This window comes from Fusarium sambucinum, chromosome III, assembly GCF_050947815.1.
Source record: "Fusarium sambucinum isolate potato_lamoka chromosome III, whole genome shotgun sequence".
NCBI classification, from domain to species: Eukaryota; Fungi; Ascomycota; class Sordariomycetes; order Hypocreales; family Nectriaceae; genus Fusarium; species Fusarium sambucinum.
In genome coordinates, this window is record NC_139292.1 from 4,138,337 (window position 1) to 4,165,929 (window position 27,593).

General features: G+C 47.9%; 17 protein-coding genes across 17 annotated transcripts; 10 read left to right on the forward strand and 7 right to left on the reverse strand.

The window, feature by feature from the left end:
• Positions 1–188: 188 nt before the first annotated feature.
• On the reverse strand, positions 189–2,874 carry FSST1_011550 (P-loop containing nucleoside triphosphate hydrolase protein; the record flags this gene model as incomplete). Its single annotated transcript, XM_083234694.1, has 6 exons — positions 189–449; positions 500–1,681; positions 1,733–1,871; positions 1,923–2,146; positions 2,198–2,473; positions 2,524–2,874. The coding sequence occupies 6 exons, from the start codon at positions 2,872–2,874 to the stop codon at positions 189–191; spliced, it is 2,433 nt and encodes an 810-aa protein (XP_083081246.1).
• Positions 2,875–3,868: 994 nt separating this feature from the next.
• FSST1_011551 (GNAT domain-containing protein) lies at positions 3,869–4,659 on the reverse strand (the record flags this gene model as incomplete). Its single annotated transcript, XM_083234695.1, has 3 exons — positions 3,869–4,456; positions 4,507–4,586; positions 4,638–4,659. The coding sequence occupies 3 exons, from the start codon at positions 4,657–4,659 to the stop codon at positions 3,869–3,871; spliced, it is 690 nt and encodes a 229-aa protein (XP_083081247.1).
• A 195-nt stretch (positions 4,660–4,854) lies between these two features.
• FSST1_011552 (methionine--tRNA ligase MSM1) lies at positions 4,855–6,872 on the reverse strand (the record flags this gene model as incomplete). Its single annotated transcript, XM_083234696.1, has 3 exons — positions 4,855–5,274; positions 5,324–6,627; positions 6,677–6,872. The coding sequence occupies 3 exons, from the start codon at positions 6,870–6,872 to the stop codon at positions 4,855–4,857; spliced, it is 1,920 nt and encodes a 639-aa protein (XP_083081248.1).
• Positions 6,873–7,163: 291 nt separating this feature from the next.
• FSST1_011553 (uncharacterized protein) lies at positions 7,164–7,726 on the forward strand (the record flags this gene model as incomplete). Its single annotated transcript, XM_083234697.1, has 2 exons — positions 7,164–7,209; positions 7,263–7,726. The coding sequence occupies 2 exons, from the start codon at positions 7,164–7,166 to the stop codon at positions 7,724–7,726; spliced, it is 510 nt and encodes a 169-aa protein (XP_083081249.1).
• Positions 7,727–8,239: 513 nt separating this feature from the next.
• FSST1_011554 (bifunctional protein farnesyltransferase/protein geranylgeranyltransferase) lies at positions 8,240–9,942 on the forward strand (the record flags this gene model as incomplete). The annotated part of the gene is made up of 3 exons (XM_083234699.1): positions 8,240–8,330; positions 8,411–9,001; positions 9,059–9,942. 3 exons carry the CDS (start codon positions 8,240–8,242, stop codon positions 9,940–9,942), a joined length of 1,566 nt encoding a protein of 521 aa, XP_083081250.1.
• Positions 9,943–10,261: 319 nt separating this feature from the next.
• Positions 10,262–11,844, reverse strand: FSST1_011555 (mevalonate kinase; the record flags this gene model as incomplete). The annotated part of the gene is made up of 2 exons (XM_083234700.1): positions 10,262–11,545; positions 11,602–11,844. The coding sequence occupies 2 exons, from the start codon at positions 11,842–11,844 to the stop codon at positions 10,262–10,264; spliced, it is 1,527 nt and encodes a 508-aa protein (XP_083081251.1).
• Positions 11,845–13,664: 1,820 nt separating this feature from the next.
• FSST1_011556 (Glyoxalase/Bleomycin resistance protein/Dihydroxybiphenyl dioxygenase) lies at positions 13,665–14,087 on the forward strand (the record flags this gene model as incomplete). Its single annotated transcript, XM_083234701.1, has 1 exon — positions 13,665–14,087. The coding sequence occupies one exon, from the start codon at positions 13,665–13,667 to the stop codon at positions 14,085–14,087; it is 423 nt and encodes a 140-aa protein (XP_083081252.1).
• Positions 14,088–14,473: 386 nt separating this feature from the next.
• FSST1_011557 (uncharacterized protein) lies at positions 14,474–15,118 on the forward strand (the record flags this gene model as incomplete). Its single annotated transcript, XM_083234702.1, has 1 exon — positions 14,474–15,118. One exon carries the CDS (start codon positions 14,474–14,476, stop codon positions 15,116–15,118), a length of 645 nt encoding a protein of 214 aa, XP_083081253.1.
• Positions 15,119–15,309: 191 nt separating this feature from the next.
• FSST1_011558 (60S ribosomal protein eL38) lies at positions 15,310–15,764 on the reverse strand (the record flags this gene model as incomplete). The annotated part of the gene is made up of 4 exons (XM_083234703.1): positions 15,310–15,353; positions 15,416–15,544; positions 15,627–15,660; positions 15,735–15,764. The coding sequence occupies 4 exons, from the start codon at positions 15,762–15,764 to the stop codon at positions 15,310–15,312; spliced, it is 237 nt and encodes a 78-aa protein (XP_083081254.1).
• A 426-nt stretch (positions 15,765–16,190) lies between these two features.
• On the forward strand, positions 16,191–16,640 carry FSST1_011559 (uncharacterized protein; the record flags this gene model as incomplete). Its single annotated transcript, XM_083234704.1, has 4 exons — positions 16,191–16,226; positions 16,295–16,307; positions 16,361–16,500; positions 16,557–16,640. The coding sequence occupies 4 exons, from the start codon at positions 16,191–16,193 to the stop codon at positions 16,638–16,640; spliced, it is 273 nt and encodes a 90-aa protein (XP_083081255.1).
• Positions 16,641–17,284: 644 nt separating this feature from the next.
• On the forward strand, positions 17,285–18,586 carry FSST1_011560 (uncharacterized protein; the record flags this gene model as incomplete). The annotated part of the gene is made up of 1 exon (XM_083234705.1): positions 17,285–18,586. One exon carries the CDS (start codon positions 17,285–17,287, stop codon positions 18,584–18,586), a length of 1,302 nt encoding a protein of 433 aa, XP_083081256.1.
• A 540-nt stretch (positions 18,587–19,126) lies between these two features.
• Positions 19,127–20,228, forward strand: FSST1_011561 (2-nitropropane dioxygenase; the record flags this gene model as incomplete). Its single annotated transcript, XM_083234706.1, has 2 exons — positions 19,127–19,567; positions 19,617–20,228. The coding sequence occupies 2 exons, from the start codon at positions 19,127–19,129 to the stop codon at positions 20,226–20,228; spliced, it is 1,053 nt and encodes a 350-aa protein (XP_083081257.1).
• Positions 20,229–20,866: 638 nt separating this feature from the next.
• Positions 20,867–21,265, forward strand: FSST1_011562 (uncharacterized protein; the record flags this gene model as incomplete). Its single annotated transcript, XM_083234707.1, has 1 exon — positions 20,867–21,265. The coding sequence occupies one exon, from the start codon at positions 20,867–20,869 to the stop codon at positions 21,263–21,265; it is 399 nt and encodes a 132-aa protein (XP_083081258.1).
• Positions 21,266–21,349: 84 nt separating this feature from the next.
• On the forward strand, positions 21,350–21,850 carry FSST1_011563 (uncharacterized protein; the record flags this gene model as incomplete). Its single annotated transcript, XM_083234708.1, has 1 exon — positions 21,350–21,850. One exon carries the CDS (start codon positions 21,350–21,352, stop codon positions 21,848–21,850), a length of 501 nt encoding a protein of 166 aa, XP_083081259.1.
• A 1,008-nt stretch (positions 21,851–22,858) lies between these two features.
• Positions 22,859–24,364, forward strand: FSST1_011564 (uncharacterized protein; the record flags this gene model as incomplete). The annotated part of the gene is made up of 1 exon (XM_083234710.1): positions 22,859–24,364. One exon carries the CDS (start codon positions 22,859–22,861, stop codon positions 24,362–24,364), a length of 1,506 nt encoding a protein of 501 aa, XP_083081260.1.
• Positions 24,365–24,521: 157 nt separating this feature from the next.
• On the reverse strand, positions 24,522–24,941 carry FSST1_011565 (uncharacterized protein; the record flags this gene model as incomplete). Its single annotated transcript, XM_083234711.1, has 2 exons — positions 24,522–24,708; positions 24,757–24,941. The coding sequence occupies 2 exons, from the start codon at positions 24,939–24,941 to the stop codon at positions 24,522–24,524; spliced, it is 372 nt and encodes a 123-aa protein (XP_083081261.1).
• Positions 24,942–25,532: 591 nt separating this feature from the next.
• On the reverse strand, positions 25,533–27,065 carry FSST1_011566 (F-box protein; the record flags this gene model as incomplete). Its single annotated transcript, XM_083234712.1, has 1 exon — positions 25,533–27,065. The coding sequence occupies one exon, from the start codon at positions 27,063–27,065 to the stop codon at positions 25,533–25,535; it is 1,533 nt and encodes a 510-aa protein (XP_083081262.1).
• Positions 27,066–27,593: the final 528 nt, after the last annotated feature.

The following is a 27,593-nucleotide window of genomic DNA, read 5'->3' on the forward strand; positions in this document are numbered from 1 at the left end:
ACTTCTGTAGGCCTTGCCGTCATCACCATTGACCAAGCGTTCCTATCTTCACGAAATAACAAAAATACATTTAATCTTCTATTTTAACATGAACCTTTTTCGGCAGCGTGTCATGATTCAAAGTATTATCCTGCCTCGATGTAGCAGCCGCTCTTCCAACTAAACTTACCCAAATCTATTCTATAGTATCAATCTCTCTCCAAGCCGGCCGTTTGTCGTGTTGCCCTATCAACGATAGCCAGAGCGCCACGCAACTTCTCGATGTCATGCTCAAGCTCCTTTCGTCTCCGAGCGGTATTCTCGTTCTCTCCACCAACAATCTTCATCTCTTCCTCGGATAGGCCAAGGATACGGTTGGTGCTGAGTCCCCAAACTGGACCATCTTCAGCAGTCACAAATGACTGGATGACGTGCATGTTGACGTTGCGAATAAAAGCGTCCAGAGAAATCTTGTCAAGTTAGTAAGTATTCAAACATTCATAAAAGATAGGTCCTATACCTTGTAATACACCTTCAGGACGTCGTGGACATCCACAACCATGTTCTTCTGCAGACTGGGATGAATCGAGTTGAAGCAAAGAGAAAGATTGCTGTCAGGTCCAGTGTAAGAACTGCTGAATGCCTCGAAGAATCTGAACCTTCTCCAATTCAATATCTCATCTCCAAATCGAGATCCAGTTGATTGCAGTCGTGTACACTTCGTCTCCATCTCGCATTGAGACTTGCAGCGATCGTATGCCTGAGCCTCAGATCGATTAAAGGACGATTCCAGCAGAGCCCTAAGTTCTCTTGACATAAATCCTGTGTCTCCCTCGAGTGGGCATACATCATCGAGTATAGAACTTGTGCAGCTACTGACTGTTGAAGCGACCCGCTGAAGGTGACGCTCTGCGATGGCTGTCCACTTCTTCACTTGCTCTTGATACATGTCCGGATATATGTCTGGGTTGATTACGCCATCAAGCTGTGATACCTGATACATCGAGAATTTTTCGTCGATAGTCCTCATGAGATCGTCCGTATCTCGAACCTCTGATAGACCAGGAAACGCCTTTTTTAGAGAGGCGTTGTTCCCTGTCTTGGGAGTTTTGCGAGTATGCGGGGGGAGAACTCGACCTTCAGCACTGGCCTCTGCTTGAAGCGCCATACGTTCCTCAATCAAGGCCAGAGGATCAACATCAACATCTTCAAAGTGCCAAGTCCCACCGCAAGTTCGCATAAATTGATCAAACTCTGCGTTCAGACGGCTGACCTCTCTGCAGATCTCCATACTGGGGTGAAGAAAGCCAGGACGATCGAGGGCTATCTGTGCCTTCTCCTCGTACTTCCTAACAGTCCCAACAACATACTGCTGTCTTGCGGCATGGCTAAGACGAGGTTCTCCTAGCATGGATTTTTCTTGCAGCCTCTCCTCAAGGTTGTGCTGGATTGTGCCGCGAAGGGTTGGGAAGCACTCTCGAATCTTTGAACTCAAAAGAGTTCCTAGATACGACTTGGCCGCAGACGACCCCAGACGTCTTTGAGAAACAGAGTTCCAGGGGCTTTTACTGAATAGCTTCTTTTCTGCGGCGCCGAGGTCGAAAGAATCCGGGTCCTTGTCTGCTCGGTTCCGGACGAGGAACCAGCCGTCACGAAGACTTCCTAGACTGTGGGTAGAGTTACCGGTTGCAATTGATACGATCTTATACTCATGTTAGCAAGGTGAGCGGGGTTGTTAATTGCCAAGACTTACTCTCTTTGCCGCTTCAGGTTCACGCTGTACCATATCACACTTGGTGAAGACGCCAACAAACCGGTTCTGTTTGATAGGTCTCTTGGCCAATCTCAAAATCTCCTGCCGATCAAAGTCTGTAGGGGCGTCGACAACACAGCTGTACAAGGTCAGCATCAATGTACTAAGACCAGGCCACGGTTTAACTCACATGACTATGTTGTCTTCGCTGTCCATGTATTCTTTGACCATATTCTCAACCTTGGCTTGATCCGTCTCGTTAACGGTGGAAGCATTTTGAAATGTGCCGGGAAGGTCGAGAATACTAAAGTAGGAACGCTGCGGACCAGAAAGTTCAACCTTGAGGACCTCTGCTACAAAGTTCTTTCTGTCGTCTCCCAAACCCGTTCGGAGACCCATGAATTCCGAGGAGATCTACCAATATTAGTCTTAGATACAAGTCGGATTGACTAGAAAGAGCTTTACCTCTTCGATGACCTTGGCGAATCTCTCTTTCGTGAGGATCTTACCACTGCACTCATAATTCCTGATGTTATCAGACCCAGGGTCCAAGCCAGGAACATCGACTTCAGCAGGATCAATAGTGATGCGGAAAGAATCATCACTATCTGGTTCAGTACGTCGGGAGACGATGCGAGTAGGGAAACGAGTGCAGCATCCGCTGTCAACGGGAAATGGAATGCCAGTCAAGCTTTGCAGGAGAGACGACTTGCCAGAAGACTGGCCGCCGACAATGATGAGCTATTGTTTGTTAGAAAAAAGCACATCTTGTTACTTGTCATTGTGCATACCTGAGGAATACTCAATTCTCCAGCTCCAAAGGACTGGAGCGCATCGATGGCATCGAACAATATGCGGTTATGCTGACTATCAAATGGGTCTTCTGGCATAATGGTTCCAGACTCATCATGAGACGAAGAACTCTTGGAAACATCCGGCTCAGCAGTGGTACTCGGGGAAAGTGAACCATTTATTGTTATAGCAGCATCTTCAAACACGTCCCCGACTCCTGAATCGGTAGAGGACTGTGCTCGTACCTGTCTGGAACTCTCTTTGCCAGGGACAAGTCCATCACTAGACTTGAAAGGGCTTCGAGGGGTAGTATGAGGACGTGTTGTAGGAGTATCAATCGGGCCAGCCATGATGTATCTTAGATCTAGGAAGATTTATGAGAGAGATTTGATTGTAAAACAAAAGAAAATGAGGGTATCTGGAGAATAACTGAGAATAGAGAATGGTTTGATCACTCAGTATGGGTTTGATACCAAGCCATCTTATAGTTCACAAGACTCACTACTTTGATACCACACCTTGGCAGCAAACCCGAGGAATCTCAGACACGACAGAAAAAGAAGATATGCAGGTCTGCACTGCCATCACACCATCTTTCCATGCATTTAGGCGCCAGTCACTATTCAAATCCACATGAAGTCAAGGATTCATCACGTCAAAGCGATTCTATCCCTGAAGGAAACCCTCGCTACTCTATTCCCGTCACAGAACACCTCGAGCCTTGAGTATGGCTCTATTTCTGGCCAACAACAGTGGAGGCTTGTAAAATGTTGTTCAACGACCGGTTGCCGAATACAAGACGGAAACAAAAATAGTTTATAGACAATATAAAGTTCATGTAGAGAGCGGCCATGTAGGATCTGGCCAGCAGTTTTGAAACAATGGACAACGACGTTATTGGTTGGTGTTAGCTACCTGTTGGTTCTGTGTTGTTGGTTGTTGCGTCTCCTTCAGCTTTCTGCAGGGGTCGAGCGCATAGCTAAGAAGCTGAGAAATCAACATGCGGGCCAGAAGTGGTAATCCGCAGGATCGACTTTATCGGATCTCATATTTGGTTAGTTAATGTGTTTCTTGATACAACGCTACATAGGCAGGTCGTCGCGTTGGCCTGTGTAGTTCAACCAACAACCAACATAGGCGGTTATACATTTGAGGTTGCCAATCAAGTCTGGTCATGATATCTTCAACTAACATCCAGCTGGACAATCATATCCTGATTGTTTCTATCAAGCGCTTGTATTGTTTTCGTGCCCTTGGGAACGATTCATCCTGGATCGGACTGTGATATTGTCCTCACCGAGACAGCTGCGGCTCATGGCCTGTTCTTGCCATCTCCGCGATGCTTCATTCGTTTACCAGTTCGTACTTCACCTCTCTAAACTCCTCTTCAGCTCCCTTCCACCAATCCCTCTTTAGAACCTCATCCCATTCAATAGTCATCAGAATCTCACCAAAGTAATTCACCTCGCCTTTCTGCACAAACCCCAACTTCTCAAATAAAGCCCTGCTGCTCTTATTTCCCTCTTTGATCTTCACCATCAAACCCTTGAGCTCTTTCGCCCCATACTCTGCAAGTATCCCATCGATATGTTTTCGGATATACACAAGCAGCGCGCACACTGCCGCTTGTCCAAGACCTTGCCCGCGATGCGAGGGTGAAGCGATCATGACGTCGACTTCGCCAGTGACCCAATCTTGAGTATCTGTAGTATCATTCTCATCATCGCTTTCAAACGGGTAGAGAAAGAAGTTAATGTCTCCACGCATGAGAGCGTCAGCATCAGCTGTGCTGGACTTCACGAGTGATGTGTCTTGTGTGACGGGTGCGCAAACGATAAATGTGAGCTTATCGGATGATGTGCGCCATGACTGCTGGTTCTCATACTCCTCCTCCAAAGTCATCGGTTCGGAAGCGGTGGCTTCTTGGATGTGCTGAAATGTGTAAGTATTTGTCGTGTGTAGTTGTAGAGAGGAGAACTTACTGGATCTTGCATCCATGCGTGGTATTGCCGCACATGGTGAGCCTCGTATGGGACAAGCAAGGCTTTGCTTGTTGAGATGGCTGCTGTACGTTAGCTATTGTAACAAAACGATCAGGAGATATAGAAACGACCTGTATTTTGGTTGATCTTCATCTTGAGGTTTGCTTGGTGTGAGTTGTGAAGTTGATATTCACTTCACACCATTGGTGAAAAATCGAGATGGGGCACCAAAAAGTTTCCAACAGCTAGCCACATATACAAACAAGATGAACAGCAGACAGAAATAATTCTTTACTATTATACATATTTTACACATTGTTCATCACTCATTTCTTTCCACAAATTTAACTAATTTTTACTTTCTCGAGCCTCTTCAGCCAAAGAACCTGCCACACGTCCTAGCCGATTCTTGACCTTGCCCTTGCCCTTTGGTGCGTTGATTGGGGTATCGGGCAAGTCAACTGCCGCAACGGGAGGGAACAGACTCTGGAAGCTATTGGGCTTGGTGTTGGTTGTTGTAAGGGGCGGCGTGCCATATTCGAGATCAGCACTCTTGCGAGCAAATTCGATAGTGCGTCTCTCAGGTTTGACACCAAGATTATCCAGGAGCTCTTCGGCCTTTGTGGGCATAACAGGCTGCAGGAGGATACCCGCGATTCGCACAGCCTCGGCGCATTCGTATATAACCCAGTTGGTGCAAGCCTTGGCATTGGGTTCCTCGCTCTTGGTCATCTTCCAGGGCTCAGTATCACTGATGAAGCGGTTTGCCTAGAAACAGTCAGTGGCTTGTACGTAAAACGGAATGAGTGAAAATCACCTCTCGAAGAAGCTCGAAGATGCCCCGAAGCGCATTACTCAAGTTAATCTCATCCATATCACGTCGAATGTTTGTGGGGGCCTCCTTCAGTGTTGATTCGAGACTCAAAAAGTCGGCGTTTTCGAATCCACGAAGCACAGCGCTTTCGATGTTGTCGAATTCACCATTTCGAGCAGCCTGAACTGCCCCTAAAGTTGACCAAGAAAAGTTCTTGTTGCGAGAAATGCGATTAAACAAGTTGCCGATATTAGCTTGGAGTTCTTTTTCATAGATGACCATGATGGACTCATTCGAGTAGCTCATGTCACCCTTGAGACTGCCGTTTCGCATAAGGAAGTATCGCAGAGGGTCAAGATCCCACTTTTGCACCGCTGAGAATGGGTTGACGACATTTCCAAGAGACTTGGACATCTTGCGATTCGACATGGTCCAGTGGTTGTGGCAGAGAATCTTCTTGGGTAGAGGGAGACCTGCAGCCATGAGCAGGGCAGGCCAGTAGACTGCGTGGAACCGAATAATGTCCTTGCCAACAACGTGTACATCCGCTGGCCAGATACCTGTGTCGGCGTCGTCAACATGCCACTTGGTGCCAAATCCAGCCTTGGTCAGGTAATTGACAAGGGCATCCACCCAGACGTAGATGGTGCTGCTTGGGTCATCGGGATCTCTAATTCCCCAGTTCAATCTTGACGTAGGGCGAGTAACTGAAAGATCCTCAAGATGGTTTTCGACCCAGTTTCGTACTTCATTCATACGATGAGCTGGTTGAATCCAATCAGGGTTCTCGTCGTAGAAGCGAAGCAGCTTATCCTTGTATTTTGAAAGAGGGAAAAACCACGTGTGTTCAGCAATCCATTCAACTTCATTACCTGTCTCGGTGCTGGCCATGATCTTGCGGCCGGTTTGCGGTACAACGCTGGGTTCGACGAGATCTTCTGGGTAGAAGCACTCATCACTGACGCAGTACCAGCCCTCATGCTTTCCCTTGTATAAACCCAATCCTTCAGGGGCACGGGCTTTGAGGAGAAGCCAGAATTGTTGAACAACTTCTTTATGTTCCTGGTCGGTGGTTCGGATGAAGTAGTCGTGGGAAATATTGGCGACTTCAGCGAGATCTCTGAATTTGTTCGAATTGTTATCACACAACTCTTTTGGCGAAATGCCTTCCTTCAAAGCTGCCTGTTGAATTTTCATGCCATGTTCATCGGTTCCAGTACAAAGGTACGCTTCCTTGCCGTTGATCACTTGCCATCGTTTAAGGACGTCGGTTAAGACCATGGTATAGAGATGACCAATATGAGGAGCTACAGTTAGTAATTAGCATAAATCAAGCTACGAGAACACATGACTAACCAGCATTGACATAGAAAATTGGCGTAGTCACGTAATATGGCTTCTCCTTCTCTGTCGCAGAGCTCTGAGAGCTATTCCATCGCGAAGTGGGTGTCAGTAGGGCTCGACATCCTGGGCGAATCCAGCAAGATTGACGAGATAATCTAGATTGTACTTGGCGCAAGCCTTGTATTGATTGAAGATTGAATGCCCTCATGGCACTTTGAAACTTCTAATAGCTCTGTTCTTGCTGCAGTTTAAACAAGATGCGGAGATCACGTTGCTGCGAGACGACCAAAAAAATGCACTGTGCGCATTGGTTTCTCCGATAACTGTCCATTTTTCCATCACCATCATCGCAGGCAGGCAGGCATCCTCTTTAACTTCTGCCTGCAACAATTAGGTTAACCTTTGCGCCAAACTTATTATACAAAAGACCTTCTTCACGCTTCTTGTTTCACCACCTTGACTCTTTTCTTCATTCACAAATACACACTACAGTACCACTATGCCGCTCCCAAACACCACGAACGAAGTACAGGCCTCGAGTGACGGTAAGTCGTCATTGTATTCGCGAAAAACTTCATGCGTACTAACAAAGATTCAGCCGCCGAGGCCTTCACCACCCACTACTACCAAGCCGTCAACCGTCATTCAGACCTTCTTCCCTTCTACATCAACTCCTCTCCGAGATACCCCATCTCCGCAGACATCTCTATCAATGGCGCTATCGTCCCTACACCCGCCGACTACTCAAAACTCCTCGAAGTCCAAGGCAAGGACGTGCATTACGAGATAGAATCTCTCGATGCCCATGTCCTCAACCCTTCCTTCACCATGGGCGCCCCCGAGAATATCTACGACAACGCCAAGAGGGAAAAGAATGGCGAGAAGATGAGCGTCCTCGTGACCGTCATGGGCAGAGTGCAATACGGAAAAGGCAGGGAGGCGCCGCAAAAGATGTTCAACGAGACGTTCGTTCTGGTTCCTAACTGGGAGGCCATGACGAAGCTTCCCCCCAGGGGCATCAGGAAGTGGTTGATCATGTCTCAAAACTTTCGCGCCTTGTAGAATCAGGCGGCAGACGAGCGAGCATCGATATCGACAATCACAACAACACAAGCCTTGAAAATAATATTCGAGGAACAACGTACTCTTAAGGAGAACAGACACAAAGGCAACTCTACTAGACAGCCCCGCGTCAAGAAGGCATAGGATGCAGGTTATAATTCCCCATGGGCAAGCAGAGAAGCCCGCTGGCCTGAATATGATGGTCCGAAAAGACGGCGTTTGCGTTAGGCTATCAGAAAAATACAATCAAAGCGAGGATACCAAGGCACATGCATAGAACAATAGGGCGGCCTTCAGATGATCATAGCTTTCATCTAGAACTACCGCCCAGGCGGATGAATTAGACTAAATCAACAATCAATTTGAATTTTAACGACACCCCATTCTGTTTGCACATTATCATAAAATTTCTCAGGACGTGCTTTTGTATTGTTCTTTGCTATGGCTTCGAGAACAATAGCTTCACTTTGGCGGGGTAGCATGGTCCCCTGCAGCCATCTCCATCAAGCAAAAATGTACCAAGTGACAAACCCCACCATCCATCACAACCTTGAGCTCTCTCCAACTCTCGACAATGCCACCCAAGACCAAAGTCGTCCCCAAGGTCTCCGCCCCAGAGTCCAAAGGCAAGTCGTTTAAGACTATATCTATATCTAGATACCTCCCTACTAACTCTGTCCACAGCTGCTCCAGAATCCCCCCCAGACACCATCGCACAGCGCTCAGAGCAACGGTTCTTCCAAACCAATCCCGTTGAGAAGCGTCGTCAGCAAGTCGGCCTATCGTCTCTGACACCCGCTGAAAAGAAGACATACGCACACGTTCACCTTATCCATCCCGCCGTCAACCGCCGCGTACCCTTCTCCAACAAGACAGAGCGCGAGTTCTGGAAGTTCGTCACAAAAGAGGGTCTTCCCATCCGCAGACTCCCTCGCAACTACGCCTGGGGAACAGACCGCACAGGCAGAGACATTGGATCCTATTCGCACGACGAGCTTGAGCAACGCAGTCTTAAGCACGCAAAGCTCACATCGCTCCAAATCCAACACCGCCAGTTTCTCAGCAAGCGCGAGAAGCAGCACGAAATATCCGCCGAGGACATCACCGCCGAAAAGACGAGGAGAAAAGCTATGGCTGCGCTAAAGAGGGACTTGTACGGCGAGATCACGGGTACTCTGGCGAAAGATCCTGAGTGGGACGACGTGATCCCCATTCCGCAAAACGAGCCCGAAGGCGCCCTCGCGCAGATTGCCTACCCGGACGACTATGCCGAGGGTACGTCCGACGCTGCCCATAGGGTCTAAAGGAGTAACTGACTGTAAAGCATCTTAGCCGTCTCCTACCTCCGCGCCGTTATGGCCGCGGACGAGTGCTCTCCTCGAACTCTGCGCCTGACTGAGCACGTCATCTCCATGAACCCAGCGCATTATACTGTCTGGTTGTTCCGCTTCAAGATTATTTCCGTTCTCAAGCTCAGCATCCCTGATGAGATCGAGTGGCTAAATGAGGTCGCCTTGGCAAACCTCAAGAATTATCAGATCTGGAACCATCGTCAGCTCCTCATGGACTACTACTATCCTATTATAGAAGAAGAAGATCAGACCATCCGAAAACTTGCTCGTTCTGAGACCCAGTTTATCACCCGCATGCTAGATGCGGATGCTAAGAACTACCATGTTTGGTCGTACCGCCAGTATCTCGTCTCAAAGTTGTCCATGTGGACCATGAGCGAGCTTCTTTCCACACAAAACCACATCGAGGAGGACGTGCGAAACAACTCGGCCTGGTCGCATCGCTTTTATCTCGTTTTTTCAGACCCGACAGCTTCCACGCCTGGATCTGGCCCCACTGACGCAGACCCGCGTGTTCCAGTAGAGACGCTCGACCGTGAAGTCAACTACTGCAAAGAAAAGATCAACCTTGCACCGCAAAACCAGTCCCCTTGGAACTATCTCTTTGCCATCCTGGCCAAGGGTGCTCGTCCCCTATCTTCTCTCCAAGAGTTTGCTGAGAGCTTCGTTAGTGCACTAGGCGAAGATGCAGAGGAGGTGCGTAGCTCTCATGCGCTTGACTTTCTGGCCAAGCTCTATGACGATGAGGGTGAGAGGGAGAAGGCAGAGCTGTGCCTGCGCCGTTTGGGCGAGAAATGGGACCCTGTACGTGAAGGATACTGGAAATACCGGGTGCAGCTTTTGAAGAGTGGTGCAAAGGAGTAGTCTGAGCTGGGAATCTCACTATCTTATCTAGCCCCTTACTTGTTTTTCGCTTCCTGTACCGGACTATATTGGATGGCATCTTGTGAGCAACGTGAAAGTGAACGTGAATAGAAAGAACATTGTGCATTACTAGATTATAACCATATATGTGCCCCAAGATAAAGGCACCAAACTCCAAATCGAGCGACTCCTTTCCAACCGCTTTCTAAAATTTCCCGGTCATGTCTGGCGTCGCGTGGCTTATAACCGTTTAGTAATACATTTGAGAGAATGCCTGTATAGCTTCGAGCACGCCCTTTTTTTGCTTTATTAGTATTTCTCACTGGCTTTCCACTCTCCAAAACTTCCAGCCTTCTCTTTCTCCGGTATCGCCATGTACTCCAACGAGCTTCTCGACACCTTCTGTACCTTCAGCCTCAAGGAACTTCTCCAAATCAATCTCCATACCACCCTCGTCGTCTTCCTCAGTGCCATTCTTGAGTACAGCTGGCCAAAGAACGCCAATACCATCACCTCCAAGTGTGGTCTCGAACTTGGCGTAGTTTTCGGCTTCAAGTCGTCCTTCAAGCTTCTGAAGTTTCTCAGCAGGAACATCGGGGCGGAGAAGGGTAATAGAGCAGCCACCACCACCAGCGCCAGTCAACTTGGTCCATCCGATGCCCTCGTGGTCGACCAACTCTCGTACTCGTTCTAGACGTGGGTGGGAAACACCTAGCGATACTAGCAAGCCATGGTTGATGGTCATCAGCTCACCAACCTTACTAAGGTCCTCTACAGATTCATTATCAAACGATTTCTCTTCAATTAGTTCGGAAGCAGCATCAGTGACCTTGTCCATGGCATCTAAAATGCTGTTCACAAGCTTAGGATGGGTTTGTTTGAGCTTTGCGACCTTTGCGACCTCGTGTGCAGTGGACTTGGCCTGGCGAGTGTCTACTAGCAACAGAGGTAGTTCGGGAAAGTCCCACAGTGGGCGAACTTTTGGTGGTTTAGAGTAATCTGTTCGTTGGAACACCACAGCCTTTCCTTGTGTCGCAACAGTATTGTCAACTCCTGAAGGGTTGCCATGAATACACATTTCGGACACAAACGCCCATCTATTAATCCTTTCGACTTGAAGTCGAGCCTCATCTGCAGGTTGATCAGGGTGAGGACCGGACAGCGTCCGTAGCTGTAGAAGAAGAGCAGACGAAAGGCATACTGAAACCGATGCGCTACTGCCCAAGCCAGCACCGATCGGTATTGTCGAGCGAAGAGTATAAAGACAAGGAGGGAATGAAGGGGACCCCAGCGATAAGAAAAGATATAGGAAGGCTGACACGGAGCTGTGGTGCACTCTTCGGATTTCCTCTGGATGGTTGGGGGAAACAACTTCGATATGTGGTTGAATGGCGGCGACAAGATCGGGGTCGAGCTCTGTTACGAGAGAATAGTACGACTTCTTCTTGGATGGCTGTTGAAACGTTTCCCACGGTAGGTCTTCGATGTTCCAGGTGTGAACGAGATCGATATCGGCGAATCGGAGCGAGACGGTTCGTTTCGACTTGGAAAGGGTGGTAACGTGCAGGTATGACCGCAGAGAAATGGCCGCGGCGATGGCTGCCTATGCGCCAATGGCGATGTGAGTACGAAATTGACTATCAGGTGAGTCTGTCATACCTTGCCATGAACAACAGAGTGTTCTCCAAAAACAATGACCTTTCCTGGTGCTGATACCATGAAAGGAGGTGCCATAGGGCTGGACATTTTGCGGTTCAGTTTCATGCGACGAGGGCCGCTGCCATTGCTCGATTCACCAGATGTTTCCGAACCAGAATCAGATGCATGACTGTGGCCATTGCCGGTGCCATTGGCATGGCTGCCATTGAGCCCGTTAACCATGGCTGGGGCCAAAGAAGGCATGAAGGTGCAATTGGGATGTTGCGCGTTCTGGGCTAGTCGAATGGTAATCTCAATACGTGATGATCGTCCCTGCCAACGGTGGATAGATGGCTGTGCGGTATGTGTTTCGCGGTTCGAGATATATCGTGGAATGTATTTATTGTAAGGAAGATTGAAGACGGAGTGGAAAGAGATTAACGACAGTAAGGAAGAAACATTAAAGAAGAGATTGCAAGGAAGAAGTTGGTTGCTTGGGTCGGTAAATTAGAGGTTGCTGTTCTGATGACTACTATCGTCAGGGGGTGGAAAGCAACCTTTGTTGGATTCGAGAGCGGGGGTGTAAGGAGTTAAAATAAGTCAGTCGGCCAAGAGGAAAAGTCAAAGTAAAAACCAGCAACGACGCTTGCTCTGATACCATGGACGAATCCAACTACGCGAATGCAAGTGTGAGTGCAAGTGCAAGCAAGAGGAGCATGAATGGGCAAGGAAGGTGATCCAAGCAACTCAGATTGTAGCGTCACGGAAGGTGCGTTAGTTGCAGTCCAGAACGTAACTGCAAGTTACTGGTGTGTGTGTAATTGAGCTCCCCGCACTCCTTCGTTCCTCCCCAATGGGTCTTTGTCCCTGGATCAATGTGTTTGCTGTTTGACACACCTCAGACACTTGCTGGCTGGCCTGGCGGGAGCAAGAGGGAAGGACCGTCATCCAGAATAGGCAAAGGCTCAGATGCGCGTGCCTCCCTTGCACAGCCTGCAGACGCTCTATCGTGGCTCTACCAACGAGCAAACAAGATGAAGTGGAACGGCCTTTTAACGAGACAGGGCTTAGGGAGTTGGGTTACAATCTAACTGCTATAGTCGATCTTTAGTCCTATAGATGATAATTTGGGAGTAGATGATAATCAATCACCTCGAACTGAAAAGATATGATGATACTATTCAAGCACAGCAACACCTGTCCCCTTAATACTGACTGTTGCTGAGTTGAATGTGTAATGTTGCGACGCCAATTGGAAGAAACTCAAAATAGCGGTCTAGCACCAGGTCTAGGCTTATAGGGGCACTGGTCTGGTACAGTGTCTGGAGAATTGAGCCCACTACAACACTTACACCCGGCTCTCCGCGATTTGTCGATACAGCAACCAAATAGTGGAAAATCGAACGGGCAGGCGAAACAATATCAAGCGAGTTTTTCACAAAGGAATGCCACGGGCCTCGGAATGGGTTCTTGAGTCACGGAAACAAAGCTGAGGATGAAATATATCTCACGAATAGTGACCAACTTGCAAGCGCGTGATAGATGACGATGACAACCTCAAAACAATGCCATAGGATGAGCCAAAAGAAAAGAAAAAACACTTACCAAGCGTATGACAACCCTGGCCCCCGCGTTCCAGCTGAATCAATACGCTAGACGGGACATTGTTTCTAATGGAAGAAGCTCCGGTTGGTCAAGGCTCTTCAGCAATTAAATCCAAACATGGACTCAGTCATACCGCGCAAGAGTCCACGCCTCGAAATTATCTATCTGCCGAAGTTTCGATCGCTTGTATCTACTTTTGGAGTCGTTGCGATTACGTCGCACTCCAATGCGGCGGGCCTAAAATATGACGACAGGCGGACGGGTAAAGACTACATCCTGTCATCTTTGGTGCCTGCAGTAAGCAAAAGCGATTACTGGTGTGGCCTTATCCAGTCCCTCAACTGGTGCATGCAGAGTGTCCTTATTCCATCGTTCTAAAGATAACGACCCTTCTTCTGCAGCAAATAAATGGATTTTTGGTAAAACCCTTTTCGTATTCGCATATCTTTTATACGAATACATAACCGCAACGGAACTCTATGGCGGCACCAATCGGCTCTGCTTGGAAGATTATTCCAACCTTTCAATCACAATCAATACAAAAGACTATCGAATTCTACGTCGATTTCCTTGGTTTCGAGCTAGGTGGAGTAAAACCGGAGGATGGACATCCTTCCGAGTACACCTTCTGTTCAGTTTTTGCGGGCGACAGAGCTGCGGCGAATATTTACTTCTTCAAGTCGAAGGATGATTCCTTCAAGCCCAGCTCCGCCTACATTGCTCTAGGCACTGAGCAGCTAGACATAATGTACGATACTATCAAGTTTCAGAGGAGCAATGTGATACAAGAGGCTGTTCAGGATCAGCCGTGGGGTTATCGGCAGTTTGCTATCAAGGATCCTGACGGGAACACGTTGACCTTTTTCAAATTCCTAGAGGGCGGAAATCCCGGCAAGGAGTAGTAGCATTGCTTGAGGGCGTGCAAAGCAGTCATCGTTACATTGCGTGCACAATGTCTGAGGTTGTCAATTACAGTCAGATGCCTCGTTTTCGCAGTTCAGTCACTTCTGTACAACTTCAAGATAACAAGCCTCAAGAAACTTTCAGCTTTACCAGCACGTGGGGGGAGTTCATGTACTGTCGTTCTCCTTGACAGCTGACGCGGGAATATATTGCTGACTGTTGATCTCCCCCAGGCATCGTAATGGGTGCATCACCAATTGAGCCCCGCTTCACGCAAGCTGGAGATGCCTAATCTACCAACCTTATTACCCAGCCGCCAGCATCGCCAATACATGAACTTATCGTCTTCGCCGTCTGACAGCATAATCATTTGCGTTACCACATCATGAAGGGCACCCCGGAAGTCACGGAAGTCGCCTTCCTTCAGCTTTCAGTCGACCACAATCCAGAGGAGTTACGAGATATCCTCCAGAGAACGCAGCAAATCCAGGCTCAGTGGATCAGTCAACACCAGCCAAAGCTTCTTGAGGGAAAACCATACGACCATACAACCGAAGTATGGATTGGCGAACACGAGAGGCCTTACTTGTTGCTCACTGCTCCTTGGGAGTCCGTTGATGCACATAATCAATGGATCCAAAGCCAAGAAAACATGTCTCTGATGCAAGAACTCAAAGGATTCATCAGCCAAGACAGGGATTCTATAGTTTTGTACCACTTGACACCTGCAGGCGGGAACAATGACTTCCGTGGTGATATCCTTGCTCGAGGGCCAGTCAAGCTCTGGAAGATATCAGTGAAACCCGAATTCAAGGCGAAGCTCGAGGAGGAGTACCGCATCATTGAGACCCAATCCTCGACAGAACCAAACCAAAGGATGTGGGCAGGATGGAGAGTAGAAAAAGAGGGCCCCGAAGATATGGTCATCATTGCGTCCCCGGGGTTCGAAGAGGTGATAGAGTCCGGTATTGCTGTAAAGTTTGAAGATGCCCAAGTGTCCCGGTTCGGATACAGGCCCTTTATGCATTAGCAGAAACACAACAATCATCACGAGATTCCAAAACACGTCTTGACTCGAATCGGTTCTTTTTATTTTTTTGGACTCATCCGAGTATCCTCCTTCCAGAGCACATGATGAAATGCAAGGTATCCCAAGACGCCCATTCGTGCATGTGAATCCTCCCGCTACCAAGAGTTGCCCGTTTTTCAAACCACCATCATTTAAGCAGACTTCTTCTTGCTAGAGACGTCGGTGAGTTGCAGGTCTGATGAGGGTATTGTCAGTAAGTTGTATTTCCATCGTGGGTGTTTCGTCGGGAGAGCATACTGGGGGGGAGGCTCTGCTTGAGCTTCTCGGCCTTGTCGTTGTCCTTGAGAACCAGGGTGTAGAGGTTCTTCTGGCAGCGGACCTTGAACTTGATGTTGTTGGTCTGCTTGTTCTTCTTGATCCGGGCGGCTGTTGAGATGAATTGTTAGAATCGACTTGGGTTTCGCACGAAGCTTGGTATGGGTGATTGGTTATTCGTTCAAAAACGTACAGGAAGCGTCCTTCCGACGGCAGATCTCGATGAACTGTGAGAAATTGAGTCAGCGAGTTATTCATAAACCCAAATCCTTCTCTGCTTGGGGTGTTCCAATCTCCGTACCTTCTTAATATCAGCGACCTCTTGAGGCATCTTGGCGGTAGTTCAAGGTGGGATGGTTTGAACAGGTAACTTGACGGGCACTGGTTTGCGATTAGAGTATTTCGACAGAATTGAGAAAATGTTTTGTGCGCAGGCGGCGGGCAGGTGCACGGACCATTTCGAGTTCTGGCCAACTCGGGAGTGAAGGGCGCCGATCCACCGAGGTGTGGCGTAGAGGAAGTACGTGGCGCAGACCAGATTCTGAGGCAGCAACAGACAACTCACTCAACGTGGTTGAATTGATTGAATTGGCCACCTTTCACTGTGATATTAGAATTTAACATTTACTCAGTCTTGTATTAAAAGCCTATCGAGGCCCGAATTTCATACTCAACTTTACAATCACCTGTTGCTGTTATCGAAGCATCCCGTCACATATCAACTACTCAAAAACAGGTGAATCTTACTGAGACAACAATGTCTACTCGCCTCGATAACCTCTTAAAGTCCAAGGTAAGTGATAATATCCCCTACAGCATACTCTTTACTTTTATGATGGAACTTTACTAAAATTTACTTAGAACGTTGTCCTCCGTAAGTGCTCATCACCTTCAGGGTAAGCTATATAGGTACTGACCATGATCCAGTCTTTGGAGGCGTCGTCTCTATGGCGGCAGCATACACTATCTGGGGAAACGATGGTCAAGGAATGTTCCCTCCTGTGCCAGATCCTACCGGTGACCCCAAAACGTGGTCTCGAGAAGAATGCCGACTGTGGTTGGAAAAGGTGAGTCAAGTCCAGACATCCTTTGTAAGTGACGTGTGCTAACATTATATACCTAGAGAAACCTACATCCAGATCCCAAAGCTACAAAAGAGGAGCTTATCGAAAGGGTCCTAGCCAATATGCGCATCCCAAGAAAGTAAAGAGTCGGCTAGAACATGACTGGAGTCATTTTTTAATTGCTTGTCGCTTTGTTACATTACTTGATACCACAGCTGAAGTCTTGTCCTTATACAATACGATTATTTTTTATGCAAAGTTTAGCATTGTAACTCTAAATTCGATATCTTCATATTGAGCTGACAGTTAAATTAATGATTGAAAGTACTGGAAAAAACTGCAGCACTTCTCTCAGTAATAATTTCCATTCTTTTTGTTATCCTTCAGAATCATCGAATCATTAATCCAAGTCCAGTCCGGTGGAGCCCATAGGGGTACCTTGCCGCCAGCCATCAAACGCATGTGTTTCGTGTACCTTGACTCAACCAACCACCCAACAAAGTTCAAGCTGTTAATCGTCTCACTTGGATGCACGTGCCACAGCAACCGTAGTTCAGTAGCACTCAACTTAACCTAATCTCTTCCATGTCATAGCTTTGTGAACTCACGATATTACATTCCTGGTAGCTGATCGCAGATTTCTCAACTCTTGCGACCATGGCTCCTGAATAATTTAAATAACAACCAGAACCAACATTCTGCCCCCCCGAACCCTATTAGACCGTCCGAAATAACGACTGCGATCTTGGCGTTTCCATGTTGCGACGTCATATCCAACATCTACATAATGGCATTCCTCGAGGACCCCCGACTGCGTCAACGTTGGAATCAGATCGCGCACGATACCGAGACGATAACAGAGAACGCAGCAGCTGGAATTTGGACATTTCAGCATAATTACATCAACCCTTGTTTCTCATCCATTGCGCACTCGTTTGAACAGTGTACAACTGTTTGTTTAGGTGACCCCGAAGAACGTTTGCGACGGCGTAGAGAACGAGAGCTGTCGCATGGTAGGGCTGAATATAGCTTCGACTTTTACGATGATTGGTATGAAGAAGAGCAAAGCGGTCTCTTTGGAGCATGGGGCAACGAGGACTGGGATAGATTGCTGGCTGGGACCGGCAGTTCGCGAAAGCATAATGGAGCAGAGACAGAACAGCCACGCAGGAAACGTGGCATGAGCTACGGAACTCGAGACAGACGACGAAAACCAAGCATGGATGACGACCCAACTGTTATTCCCAAGACTCAACCAATTGGATTCCTCAGTAAACTACCATGGAAAGTGGGCGGTACTCTGCGATACAAACCTAGTGCGGCAGATTTACAAGACCACCCACATCGACACGGCGCTGGAGAGGATGAACCACTACTACATTCAGATGATGGATCCGACCTCGATCTCGACCGACCAGTGACTAGAAAGCGCAGCGGAACGACTGGGTCGGGTGATACATCAGACTCGTATCGATCACGAGGAGACTTATTCCCAAGTGATGGCGAGGGCGAGGAAGACGCCGTTCCACTAGACGATGAAGTAACATATGACATGATCAGAAAAGACGACAGGAGCGGACGAAGCGCGAGGACAAGCAGCAAGGGTAAAAGACCAGCAGGCGGATTAGCTGGTTCAAGGACGGTCTCACGAACAACATTAGGATCTTGCACATCGAAAGACGATTTCCGATTGGAGCGTCGTTCAACCTCATACTCTGCCACAACAGACATAGAAGAGACACCGACTCTGCACGACTTGGAAAGAGAGGAACATTTGCTACAAAAAGAAGAGGACAAAGCCGTCGAGAGAAAGAAGCAAGCCGCAGCAAAACTTGCAGCAGAAAAAGGTCTTGCATTAAGAGGATCTGAACCGCAATACTTCCCCAACACAAAACCACAAGTAGCAGAGGACGACGTTTATGAAGCATCGCCCTCCAAGGCTGCCTGCCAACACGTGAAGGAGGTTGGGAATACGCTACACGTATCTAAGCGAGGCGAGCCGGAGCGTGTCAAGAGCCCTCAAGGCTCGGATGATACAGAGTCGCCAGAAAAGACGGATTTCGTCCCAGCGCGTCTACCTCACTTCTAACGACACCACCGTTACAAGAGGACTTAAACTCGCCATGATACTAATGAGAGCGTTGACGGTGGTGACCGCCATGAGATGACTTTATGTATGATACCAAACCTGAGCCAAGTATGGGATTTTCAGTCGACGATGCGATGATACGTGGGATTATGGATAGCATGGCATGGATAGGATAAGTAGACGCAGTATTTTAATGAAGAATAGTACATGCACAATTCCCGAGGGTAATGCAATGCATGGTAAAGTGTGCAGCGCCGTACTATTGTGCAGAGGAGCACATGGCTACGCGAATCTATAACCCAATGCGGAAATGCCTCGGACATGAGGTGAAACCTCCCCCGCAAACCGGCAGATCGGTTCGTGATGCTTAAAGAGTCGATACCCCACACGATTTAAAGGAGAGACTAGTGAAGGGAGAAAGCATTGCACATCATCTTGTATATGTACTCTTATATTTTGGCTTAAATTTGTATTGTATTCTATCTCACCAGGTCATCTCACCGTATTACGTTATACACAGAATCACAAACCATCGCCAACATGACACCGCCAGGTCCAATCACAACACCACTTACGTCCCTTTTGGGAATCAAACACCCCATAGTCCTCGCCGGAATGGCCAGAGTGTCAGGCGGTCGACTTGCAGCAGCCGTGTCCAATGCTGGTGGTCTTGGTATCATCGGCGGGTTCCAATACACTCCTAATCAACTCCGCGAGATCCTAGCCGAGATGAAGGCCAACTTCTCACGACCTGATCTACCTTTTGGCGTTGACCTCGCACTTCCTCAGATCGGTGGCAATGCTCGAAAGACTAACCACGATTACACGGGTGGCAAGTTGGATGAATTGGTTGACATTATCATCGACAGTGGTGCCAAGCTGTTTGTCAGTGCTGTTGGAGTTCCGCCACCAGAGGTGATCAAGCGATTCCACGACAAGGGTATTTTGGTCATGAATATGGTTGGACATCCCAAGCATGCAGTAAGTCGGACACCCAATTGGTCCGTTATCCGCTGACATAGCCGTCAAGACAAAAGCCTTGGAGCTCGGAGTTGATATGGTTTGCGCTCAAGGCGGCGAGGGAGGTGGCCATACAGGAGACGTCGCAAACTCAATTCTTATCCCTGCGGTTGCCGACATTGCATCAAAGTACCACCCTCCTCTTCTCAAGGGACTACCTGCGTTGGTGCTTGCAGCAGGAGGCATCTCCTCCGGCCGTAGTCTTGCTAGCTCTCTCATGCAAGGTGCAGCGGGCGTTTGGGTTGGTACTCGGTTTGTCGCATCTGAGGAAGCTTCTTGTAGCGAAGAGCATAAGAAGGCGGTTGTTTCATGTGGATACGAGGACACGCAACGAACGCTTGTTATCTCTGGACGACCGTTAAGGATGAAGACGAACGAGTATATTCAGAAGTGGCACGACCAGCCTGGCAAGATCAGGGAGTTGTGTGATAAGGGTGTTGTGCCACTCGAGTATGACTTTGAGCAGGGGAACGACTTTGATCTTCCGCATCTGATGGGACAGGTTGCTGGTGCCATCACAAAGGTTCAGCCGGCCGGGGAGATTGTTGAAGAGATGATCAAGGAGGCTGTTGATATGCTGAAGCTGGGTGGAACATATTTGACCGCTGTACCAAGGCTTTGAGTATGTGGAATAACCATCACTCAAGGGATATCGCACACTATAGTTAGTACTTAGATATATAAATATCTCTTAATGTTTTTCTCACAGGAACAGAACATGAGAAGTGCCAGGCGCCTACCTGTTTTCAGGGTATTAGAAAAATTGACCACTGGAGGCATAAGAGACGAGATTACCATGTCACTTTATGCCCCTTAGACTACCTCTTATTTTTATATCCTAAAGATTAGGAGACCAACTTTTCTGCTACTTCTGTGTAGGTGCTCTAAGTTGGCATGAAGAGACCCAGAGTCTGACCTACTGAGGTAGGTATTAAGATAAGCAGCATAATACGGCTTGGAACTTCCTAGCATTGGTGTTTCATACACACCTAGCTGTTCTGATGCCTGGGGAAAGTGCCTTTGATACGGTTTCTGACTTATGACCGAAATAATAGATTGTTGCCCATGCCTTGAAAGGAACCGACCACTAACGGAAAACACTGATAAGCTCCGGCAATCTCAATACCTGCCTACCTCCTAACTAGGTACTTATCATCTCGCATCACCATCACTCAAAATCATCAATCATCACCAAACAATACCCAACTGCATACGTTACGCAAGATATCATAAACGAAAAGTGAATTACACTGTATAACAATGACCATCGACGAATCTCAAGACAACGACAATGCACTCCTGGCTTCTCACAGAGCACTGTTCCCGCACATGTCCGATATGTATTTCTCCGTACTCATGAAACGCGGCCTTGGTCTCCCTGATCAATACAATCAGCCTAACGCCATGTCTTGGGCGAAGAAAGTTCTCAAGGACCTCGACATCACCGAGAATCATTACGAAGGGCATGTCCTTCGGCTGGGATGCATCCGTTTTCGATGTGCCAAATGCCGCCTCCCCTGTGAAGACCTCAGAGAGGCGAATCATATAGCTGGCCACATTCCCTATATTTTCCCTTGCGGACATATAATCGGAAGCTCATGTTACCACGCAATGGTAGAGGAATACGAAGCCGAGGGGGCCTCACCGTTGTGCCCCTAGGAAGGACGACATCCAGAAGATGTTGAAGACAGCACAGATGAACCATGCCCTCGCCGTGTCATTTATCAGTGCGGTCACAATTTCATGCACGTCGAGGTGACTGAGGCTTTTGGGAGAACCCGGTCGGCAAACAGCGGTCTTTTCGGTGTCACCACCGCAAAATGTCGAAGATGTACGTTGCAAGATCAATTAAATTTGTGGACAGTGCTGGCTCGCGCCAGGACCGGATGCGACAGGCTCTGGGCAGTGAGTGGTACTTTGAAAGGTTGCTCGGACGAGGCTTCCAGTGGTGGGGTTTTGGTGCGAGCAAGAGTAGAAGAACTTTGGGAGCGAGAACGGGACCATCGCCGCTTTCTTAACGGCTTGTGGACTAAGTCCCCGAAGAAATATGCCGATCCGAACTGGTCAGGAAGACTCTCTCCGACTGTGACTTATTATACCGAAGCACCTTCCACAGATACAGATGACGACAAAATCACTGACTCAGACGCAGATACGGACCAAGATGTTGATTCGTACAACATCAGCCCTCTCACTATTGCAGGCACGGAAGATACTTCCCTATCCCTAAAGACAGATACTTGAGGAAGAAGGCCGTCAGCTCTTTCATAAACAGAACCTAAATAACATAAAGATTCCATTTTTATATCTAAATGTCCCCACTTTGTAGCTAAGACGAGACCTTCTCCTAGTGACCTCTTCTATTGGCCGTATCTTTACAGAGTAAAGAGGCTGAAGATAAAGACCTTGTCCGTAAGAAGGCAAAAGCAGTTACAGACCCTTTAAACAAGTCAGGCCATGCCTGGCGAGTTGAGAGCTCTCTTTGGCGGCAATCTGATTGTACGCATTAGCCGTATACAAAGGATAAAAAGATATAATTGCCCAAGCAGCGCTAGGAACAAGTTGGTTATAATTGAAAGTGAATGATTTATAAACCTAGTTCTTGTCTAACTAACTTGGGCTACGATTTTATTTTATTTTATTTTATTTATATATGAGGCTAACTGATCAGGGTCTAACAAGTTGTCTGGACTAACCGGGACTGTCTTGAATCGTGTGCCAATTAAAATCAGTTCGGAAAGAAAAGCAATTTCATGCATCTCGAGCTGAGCCAATAAAACACCAAACGTCATATTGGGATCGACTAGGATTAAATACATACTTGGCGATATGATAGTCGGGTCAAAGCAAGGCTGACGTGTTTGACGTGGCGTCTCAGTCTCGGACCACAGTAGTTGAGTTGAGTCCAAGTAGTCAAGAGTATATATATAGTAAGACTTAAGAGTAAGCGCTCTCATCCATGATTCGAATCAAACCATCTTGTTCGGATATGTCGGAATCAGCGTCATACTAAAACTCACGACAACTCACACTTACTCAACTTATACTGTATGTACCTCATATGCGCATCGAGGTATAGGTAAAGAACTTGGAGGTAAGCAGAGCAAACAGGAAAGAGGAATTGTGGATCATTCCTCGTTATTTCCGAAACGATACTACTTTGAACGACTCATGCCCAGTAAATTATTTCTGGCCTTTTATTTTTCATTGTTGATCATCGAAAAAAAAATCAATCTCGAATTCCATCTCATGATGGAAGCGCATAAAACTGTCGTCGCGGGCGTTGCAGACAGAGTCAAGCACTTCCACGCCCGCCAAGAACCGTTTCGACTATACCATGGATCGACTAACAGCACTCGGCACTCAAATCGCCGCGTCGACAACACCGTCGACACGAGCAGACTAAACAATGTACTCGAGGTGAAGCAGGACTCAAAAACGGTCCTTGTCGAACCAAACGTCTCCATGGAGTCTCTGGTCGATGCGACCCTGCCCCATGGTCTTGTCCCTCTCGTGGTTATGGAGTTCCCGGCCATCACCGTTGGAGGTGGCTTTTCGGGGACGTCGGGAGAGAGTAGCTCTTTTCGTTACGGCGCTTTCGATGCCACTATCAATTGGATCGAGATTGTTCTCGCCGATGGAACGGTTACGCGGGCATCAAAAGAGGATCAGCAGGATTTGTTTTGGGGTGCTGCATCGGCCTTCGGAACTCTCGGAGTCGTTACTTTGTTGGAGGTGCAGCTCAAGGACGCAAAGGAGTTTGTTGAACTAAAATACAGACTCGCGAGGGGCCCCTCAGAGTCGGTGAAAATCATCAAGGAGGAGTGCAGGAGATGGGACAATGATTTCGTGGATGGTATCGTTTACTCCAAAGACACGACCGTGGTGTGCGCTGGGCGACTTGTGGACGAGGTTCCAATAAGTGCAACGCCGAGACACTTGAACCGACGGAAGGACAAGTGGTTTTATCTACATGTCGAAAAAGTCCGAGACGGTCTACGGATGGGCTCAGTTACGTGCGTCGCCGATTACATCCCGTTAAAAGACTATCTTTTCCGCTACGACAGAGGCGGATTCTGGGTTGCCAAGTATGCTTTTGACTATTTTATCACGCCATTCAACCGCGTCACACGATATATCCTGGATCCCCTTCTCCGAGCACGCGTCATGTACTCAGCAGGCCACAACAGTAACCTGCTTGACTACTACATGGTGCAAGACGTTGGTGTGCCTTATAGCAGCGTTCCCGAGTTCCAGAACTGGCTGGATAAGCAATTCAAGATCTATCCCCTCTGGATATGTCCGCTACGCGTGCGGCGTGAAGAGCCAAACTCGGGGCATGGATTGCATGCCGAGTTTGCAAAGTCTGGTACGGCGGATTTACTTAATTTCGGCGTTTGGGGCCCTCTGCAAGGGAATCGACGGGATGCTATTCAACATAATCGCGCTTTAGAACAAAAGGTGCAAGACTGCGGAGGAAAGAAGTGGCTCTATGCGCATGCGTACTACACAGAGGATGAGTTCTGGTCGCATTACAACAGAGAGTCTTATGATGCGCTGAGAGCAAAGTATGGAGCGTCGTATTTGCCGAGTGTATATGATAAAGTAAAAGTAGACATTGAGGGCGACGAGAAGCTGATGAAGTCCACCGCAAAGACCGGATGGCCGATCAATGGCCTGAAAGGAGTGTACAAAGCGTTGTTTGGAGGAGATTATCTCTTGCAGAAGAAGAGCGACAAAACATCTGAACAGAAGTAAGATGTCAGATCAGCACTTGAGACATGCTTCGGTTATTGTTAATACCATTATTGTATATAGGTTCTGAATGAGGGACGACATAGATAATTTGATACTCTGGGCGATTGCCTACGTTATGATACAATTGCTCATTTCCCTTCCGTGATTCATCGCACACTCAGTCAGCTCTGAAACCACCCAACGAATTCGGCTTGCGTCCACTGAGCTCCTTCAGTCCCCCGGGGCTGTCGAGATCCTTCAGGTCCTTATAAGACTGCAGCGTCATCTCGGGTGGATTTCCTTTCCTAGGAAGCATGATCCAAAAGCCTCCTGCTAGTACAGCAGCTGCAGCAGCGATGGGTGGCCTGATAGTGTCAGTTTTAGTCAGTTCCTTGGTAAAACGGACATTATACCAATTCCTCTTGAGGGCTTCTGGACCGCCTGGGGCTTGTGGGGGAGGTTGTTGACCTCCAGGACCGCCAAGGTTGCCATCAGAATGGACATGTTTTGGGTTCGGCTTTGTGCTCGCGAGACGTCGTTGACAAAGCCTAAAAGGCATGCGAGCTACAGGTCGAAGAAACAATCTTGAAGGCGCCATGTTTATATGATTGCAATAGTATAAACCGTCTTGATTTTGATGTAGTGCCGTAGTTACTTCAAAGCATTGAATGAGGAAGAAAGTTAGACGTCATGAATATCAAGGGAAGCTTCTTGGGATCAATCCATGACTTAACCGGTTGACGAATGATAAGGTGATGACGTGGGGATACACCTCCATCAATTCAGCCATTTTTAGAAGGTCTCAATCTCCAAACCCGCGTTAAAGGTTGGGGGAAAAAGTCACTGACGATTATTGGATGTCATTAATTTTGAATCGTCTGTTTCCCCAGTGGTTGTTGCTTTTAGAGGTTTATGATCGGAAGGCTACTAATTTCGTCCCTTATGTCTCAAGCGCCTAACGTTTCTGATACTGGACGACTTGATTCAACGAACCCTAAATTAACATCTCAGCCTTTATAAATTAACTAAGCTAGTTCGTCTACGGGATGGGGAAAAAGAGTATCCTAAGTCTTAGATTATAAAAATAAACAGTCTAAGAACCATAAGAACTATACTCTAAGAAGCATAAAATACCCAACCCTCATCGGGCAGCAGGTCGGACATATCTGTGCATTTGCTAGCCAACGCTTCACAGATCAAGCGCATATTGGTCCCAAATACCGTCACTCTCGTCTTCTTCTTCTTCGTCGTCGTCACTGCCACCACTGTCTTCGTGCGGCCACTGCACAGTCACTTTGGTCCTCATTTCATGCTCGACAAAATGCTTCCAGTCGGGGCCTGTATATTGGCTCACATTGTCTCTCGTGTCCTCAAAAGTAACGAAGCATCGTGATCGTGAAGTCCAATGCTGCTGTTGCGGTAGGCTCACTTTGATGTGACGCAGATCAAGATTGGGAATATCCTTGAGCTTTTCGAGAAATTTGTTCCACATGTTGACCTTTGGGGGAGCGCCAGTATGACCCTCGGGCAAGCGTCGACGAAGTGTAATCTTGTGCAACTCTAATCGCTTGAGCGTCGACGAGAACTTTCGGGCAACAGCTAGTATATGATGTGCTTCCACGTTCATCATGCCAAAATCTAGCGCTTCAAGCTGGGGATATTCTGGCGAAGGAATAGAGGATAAGGGAGCAGAGGCGGGGGCAGGGCCGGAGGCAGGGGCAAGGCCAGAGGCGGAAGGGGAGGCGGGAGCAGAAGTAGAAACCTCACTCCCAAGCCATTTGAGAAGCATGTCAGGTCCGTTAACACTACGATGAGTCTCGTTGATACGCAGGTGCTTGATATTTTTCAGCTTTAGGAGAAATCCGCGCAGCATCATATCGGACGGGTGGCCGGCAGTATTCACGGGAAAGTCGTTTCCTCCGAGTAGATCGATGTCGATGTGCAACTTTTCGAGATTCTCCAGGACCGAGATCACCGAGGGCTCCATATAGGAGGGGATGTTGAAGGCACAGTCTCGCAAATGATTCCTAGCTCTCGACATGTACTCGATCCCCTTTGGCTTTGCGTTGGCTTGTCCCAACGCGAAAAGGACAGAAATAAAAACCGAGCTTCCGTAAGCTGTCGAGAGATCAGGACCCCAAGCCTGGTCACTTCCCTGGCCAGGACGGTGTCCAGTCTCTCTGAACGCTGTAGTTGACCCATAGCTTGTCCATTGCCTGCCAGGGCTGTCGCGAGAACGCCTGTTGGAGTTGAAGTCGCGGATAACTACATCTTCAAGGTTGCTGAGGTTTCTGAACGCTTCGGCGAGCATATCCCGATGATAACCTGTGCTCAACATTGAGAACTGGCCATCGTACAGCTGCTTCTGCCTGATGTTTCGAGCGTTTTGGCCACTAACTTGAAGAGCATGGGCGAAACGATCAAGCCCGATGTGGACCATCCGAAGATAACCACTGAGACGACTCTTGGATATGTCGATCAAGGCCTGCAGGCTTGTCTCGGAGATCATAAACTGCTTGCGGGTGAAGAACTCATTGGTAAATGTAGTGAATAAAGCTTGCTCGATTGAACGGCACGTCAGGCGGGTGTTGCCGAGTTCGGGGGTTGTGAGGAAGGACGTTATCCGCAAAAGGACCTCGAGAGGGACCTTTTGGAGAGGGCGGGCTATTATGGTAACCGCAGGCATGCTGATACCAGTCATGGCGGTGTCCGGGTCGGTCATGTCGAGAAGGTACCTAAGGAATTGAAAGGTTCTGATTTCGTCCTCTCTATTTCAAAGAGCTTCTTTGAAGGATGAAGCAGCAGACAGCCCGTACGGAAAGACAATGCCTTTTGTAAGTCGAGATAAGCAGACCTAAGTTGATGCCAGAAAAAGCTAAGCAGTTACTCTTATACAGGCGATAATAAAAGGACTGTATTAACTCGAAGTGATTTCGTCTTTTAGGTTGCCGGTGTTAAAGCCTTGCAGGTGATACGGAGAGTGATTGATTGATTACGCCAGAGAAGTAGGTACTACCAATTCACGGCTGAGATACAGCAGGCAGCAAACAGGCAGGCGCCTGGTATACTCCACTCAAAGACAAGGATACCTAATATCTGTGAATAATAGGTGACAGAAGAATTGACCGTCGGGGCTTTAGATGATAAAAATAAATAGCCTAAAACATATAGTCTAAGTAGCATAAAGTGATCTAATAATTTCGTCTCTTATACCCCTGGCCGCCAACTTTAGTACCTGATGTCAGCCATC